Source organism: Lithobates pipiens, unplaced genomic scaffold, assembly GCF_037356315.1.
Source record: "Lithobates pipiens isolate NorthernLeopardFrog02 unplaced genomic scaffold, aLitPip1_a1.2 Scaffold_18, whole genome shotgun sequence".
NCBI classification, from domain to species: Eukaryota; Metazoa; Chordata; class Amphibia; order Anura; family Ranidae; genus Lithobates; species Lithobates pipiens.
Genome location: NW_027507758.1, coordinates 482,786,187 through 482,790,705, shown reverse-complemented (window position 1 = coordinate 482,790,705; position 4,519 = coordinate 482,786,187). Strand labels below are relative to the sequence as shown.

At 41.2% G+C, this 4,519-nt stretch overlaps 1 protein-coding gene across 1 annotated transcript; it reads left to right on the top strand.

Annotated features, from left to right (window-relative positions):
* Positions 1–331: 331 nt before the first annotated feature.
* Positions 332–4,289, top strand: LOC143990220 (uncharacterized). The gene is made up of 3 exons (XM_077490324.1): positions 332–715; positions 2,108–2,435; positions 3,906–4,289. The coding sequence occupies exons 1-3, from the start codon at positions 472–474 to the stop codon at positions 4,141–4,143; spliced, it is 810 nt and encodes a 269-aa protein (XP_077346450.1). The 5' UTR covers positions 332–471; the 3' UTR covers positions 4,144–4,289.
* The last annotated feature ends 230 nt before the right edge of the window (positions 4,290–4,519 follow it).

Here is a 4,519-nt window from a genome sequence, read left to right as displayed (position 1 = left end):
TTTGCACAACAGAACATGTTCCATAGGAAACCATAGTAGATGGACTGTAGAACAAATCTGCAAAATGCAAAAAGCACTAGAAATGCATAGGTGTGAATCCAGCCTTATTCCATATCACTTTCCCCCACATTTCTGCCTCTGCTGACATATAGGTGGAAATGGTCAAATAGGGGCAGGATATGGTAGACCAAGAGGAATGAGGTTCAGAATTGCACAGTGTTTAATATAAAGGTGGGAGATAGGGCTAGTTATGGACAGATGTATGCCTTCTGTAGTCGTTTTGGGGCATTTTCATTTATTATGTTTTTTTTTTTCTCAACAGCCATGAAAATTACAAACATTCAAACGCAAGATGAGATATACATTAGTACAGGATCACAGCTGCTTATCCCATGCAGCTTTCATGTGAATGGACCCATTCAGAGGAGCGCCATCACTCTGGAGTGGAGCAAAACAACAGAAGAGGGTGGCATGTACACCCGCCTAATCTACCTAACTGTAACCCCCACCAATGTTATCCTGAGAGAGCAACACCATGACACGAGGGTGCAATTATTTATCTCTCGCGTGCCCCAAGGGAACTGCTCCTTAGTCATAGACAACGTTAATGAGGAGGACAGTGGAATATATGAACTTCATCTGAAGATTAAGGGGTTCACAAACAATCAAATTCCAAAAGTCAGAATCATTGTCGGCAATGAAAATGAAGAGACAGGTAAGTCTTACAGAATAAAGCCAGCAATACATAGAATGAAATTTGGCCGGATCAGCAGTGACTGGCCTAATTTTGATCCATGTATGGGCATTGTACTTGTACAGAAGTTGATCTAGCGACCGCTATAGCTTGCAACACTAATCAGTATTTATGATGGACGGGAAGTGTCCCCGCTGTCAAAAAAACAATACCTCATTGGGGAGGATTCCTCCATATACCATGAAATGTGCAGCTGAGTGAATCAGGTCAGTTTTTTTTTCATTCAACCAGCAGGTTGAACAAAAAAAAAAAAAAGATCCATCTATGAGCTGCTTAAAGCTCAACTCCATCTTTTGACACACTTTGTTTGGGCCACCTTTGTCCCTCACTAACATGTGAGGCCGCTGGATGTGCGGTATAAATTGTATGTAGCTCCGGCTACATATAGCATACCATGGTGTGTTCCAGGTTCAAGCCGAGACTTTCTGTCTCATACTTCAAGCTTTCTCTGATTGGCTGAGTCAATCTCAGCTTATCTGAGGAAGCTTTGCATGCATTGATAGAATACACCACTTTCTGTAAATGGCTGAGCGTCGCTGTGATAGAATCTACTGTGTTCCGGCTATGAGGCAGGAAGTCTCAGCTCAAACTCGGAACACAGTGTGGTATGCTGTATGTAGCTGTGGCTACATACAGTTTATACCGCACATCCCCCGACCTCACATGTTAGTGAGAAACATAGTTGGTTTGGGCCAAGCTGGCCCAAATGGGCTATGTAAAGTATGTAAAAAGATGGAGTTGAGCTTTAAGGCTTTAGAGAGCATCAATTAAATGTAACAGTAAATTGTAAGTTGTGGCAATAGCAGCCAAGGGCCAGTTCACATTTGTGTGGTGCATTTTACATGCAATTCAGGTGCATTACCATTGAATGCTGTGTAACATGCATTTTCCTAAAACGCACAGGAGTGAATGGGGCCTAAAAGTGCAGTATTAACAAACTGAGGAAACAATACAGACTTCACACATTCTAGCTGCACATACCCCATCCTTTCCCAAAGTTACTTAGAAGGATAAATGCAATTTTGAACTAATGTCACTATGCATATACCATGCATAGTTACAGAATGTTTTGCATCTTCGGAAAGAATGCAATGCATTTTCTGATTGGATAAGGTGCAGAGCATGACGTCACCATCCCACTTAGTCCAATCAGAGAACACCTTGCATGCCTTCAGAAAATGTAAAGTATTGTGAGCGCAAAGCCTTCAGGAAATTTGTTAATCTACAGGCCGCGGACAGAAAGGGGTGAAAGGATCACTATTAACTTTTTTTACCATTTGTGAATTTTCTATTTACAGGATGAGCAGGCTAATTCTTCCTTTACAACTTTGTTTTTTCTAATTATCCCCACAGGAATCCTTTCAAGAGAAACAGAGAACTTGAGATCGTTGGTGAACTCTGAAGCCGATGATTACACACAGGCCTCATTGGACCAAGAGGGCTCTACTGATACTGTCACTGGGACCAGCCAGACAGTGATGGAAAAGGAAGTTCAGCATGAAATGGCCACTAATGGCGAGATCCTTCCGTCAGACACTCAGAACCATAATGGGGTTGGCGTGTATTTTGACATGCTTTTACACAGCATGGTTAAAAGTGGACAAATCATTTACGTGGCCATCCCAATGGCAATAGGCCTTGTTCTTGTTATACTGGCCTGTATAGGAGGATGCTGCTTAGGGTAAGTGCAACACTTTCATAATTTTATCTTACTATAAACATAGTCTTGTGGTGGCCATAAATGAAACGATTTTGTATAGAATCGCCTTTTTGTATTGACTTACTGTCTAATTGGAAATATGACCTGAAGAATCGAAAAGATTGTTTAATGCACCATATACTTAAGAATCATATTGTGTTTTCTACTTTCCTACAATTGGATTTTCCTGCCCAGGCCAATTAGGATAATTTTGATCAAATTGATCGATGAACATGTGTTTTTTTGACATGAATATTATCCAATTCTGTGAAGAATTATTTGATCAGATCGTTACGTATATCACCACCATAAGCCATAATTCCTTTTTGCATTTTGGCTAGCATATCATGTTTGCCCTGGAGTCTTTGATGTATATTCTGTCATGACAGATTCACATTAAGCTGAACCCAGGGCAGACACCTAAATACACAGTATGTGTATATATATATATATATATATATATATATATATATATATACACACACACACACACACACACACACACACACACACACACACTGTATAAAAGCTGCTATACCTGCTGAAAGTATGTCTTTTTGTCCACCCAGCTCTGAAATTTGCACAGCCCTGCCACGCAGTACAGCTCTATCTGGCAGGGAAGGAGACCTGATTTTTTTTTTCTGCTGTAGATCAACCACACTTCAGGTCTTTTCCTTCCCTCCAGCATTTAACTGAACAGTTAAAAGAGTAGCAAAAGTCTAATAAGTTTGTTGCTTTGTCACTCTTTTCTTATCAGCAAGCTTCTTGCACTGCAGCGCCACTAATTGTCTCCTTGTGGTGCCTCTTCCTACCCTTGTCTGAGCTCTGCTGTACAGAGACTGAAAGAGGCTGATACTAAGTCAAATTTAAGTAGTCCTTATACTGCAGCGCCTAGACTGGGGCTCTTGTAGTTACAGAGCTTCCAAAAATAATACATGTATTAATATAATAATGACTATTCAGCACTAAGCTTCCAAATCCCACAACTGTCAATGACAGAACTTTGGGGAAAGTAGAAGCTCTGGCACTGGAGTGTTAAGTGGCAGGAAGACTAGTGACGGAGGGCTGTGGCTTATTTTCAAACTGGGTTGGAACTGTTCATGTACTGACCAAGTCAATTATCCAAGGGACTGCAAAGTTATAAATTCCACCTAAGCACTGTTGCTACCCCGAAGATATTTTAGGCCAGGTCAAATTTATATTAAAGAATGGGCCCATGCAAAACTGATTTCTCGGTGTATGCTAGATATTACAGAGTTAGATGGGACAACTTGGTGTAAAAGCAGCTTTTAGACCATAACACTGGCTAATTTGGGAAAAACATTTTGGGGACTTTTAAAGAAATACATAACTGGAGATTTTATAAAAAGTCTCAATTTTTTGATTTTCTAAACATCCTAAAGTTAAGTATTAAATTAAACATATTTTTTCGTCCTCTCTTTACTGAAACAGAATTCGGTGCTACAACCGCTGTATAAAGCCTAAAGACGAGTACAAGGCTATGCAAGAGAAACGTCCGGTTAGAGGCCCATCAGACCCAAGTGGATCAGAAGAGACCACAGGAAGAGTGCCCACTGATCTATCTTCAATACCACCAGAAAGGACTATCCTCATTAATATGCCATCGCTTTCCACAGCTTCAGCTTCCTGTCCGTCATACACCATCACCATGCCTTTAGAAGAAGATTGACATCCTGCCCAATGTATATGTAGTGGCAGGGCAGGTGTGACGGGCAGGGCCAGATTAAGAACACCATGGGCCTGGTGCTGAGGATTTTGGTGGGGCCTTTTATAAACAATAAATAAATAAAAATGCAAAATATTTTTTGTTATAACAAATTAAATTAAAGAGAGAGGGAGGATGAGAGAGAGAGAGAGAGAAAGAGAGAAAGGGGATGAAAGAGGTTTGAGGGGTAAGGAAGGGAGGGTGAGAGAGAAAGGGGGGGTGGGAGAGAGAGAGGATGCACATGAGCATGCGTGGGAATGACATCAACGCAGCCTGGCCAAGGCAAGTGACCGAAGGCACAGAAACCAGAAGGAAGACCGGGTGAAGATGAAAGTGCCGG

Bases quoted from the DNA above. Each gene is read 5' to 3' on its own strand.
- LOC143990220 (XM_077490324.1), top strand. From the start codon at position 472: ATGTACACCCGCCTAATCTACCTAACTGTAACCCCCACCAATGTTATC. The intron at 716-2,107 runs GTAAGTCTTACA...TTATCCCCACAG, and splicing joins CAATGAAAATGAAGAGACAG to GAATCCTTTCAAGAGAAACA. The intron at 2,436-3,905 runs GTAAGTGCAACA...TTACTGAAACAG, and splicing joins ATAGGAGGATGCTGCTTAGG to AATTCGGTGCTACAACCGCT.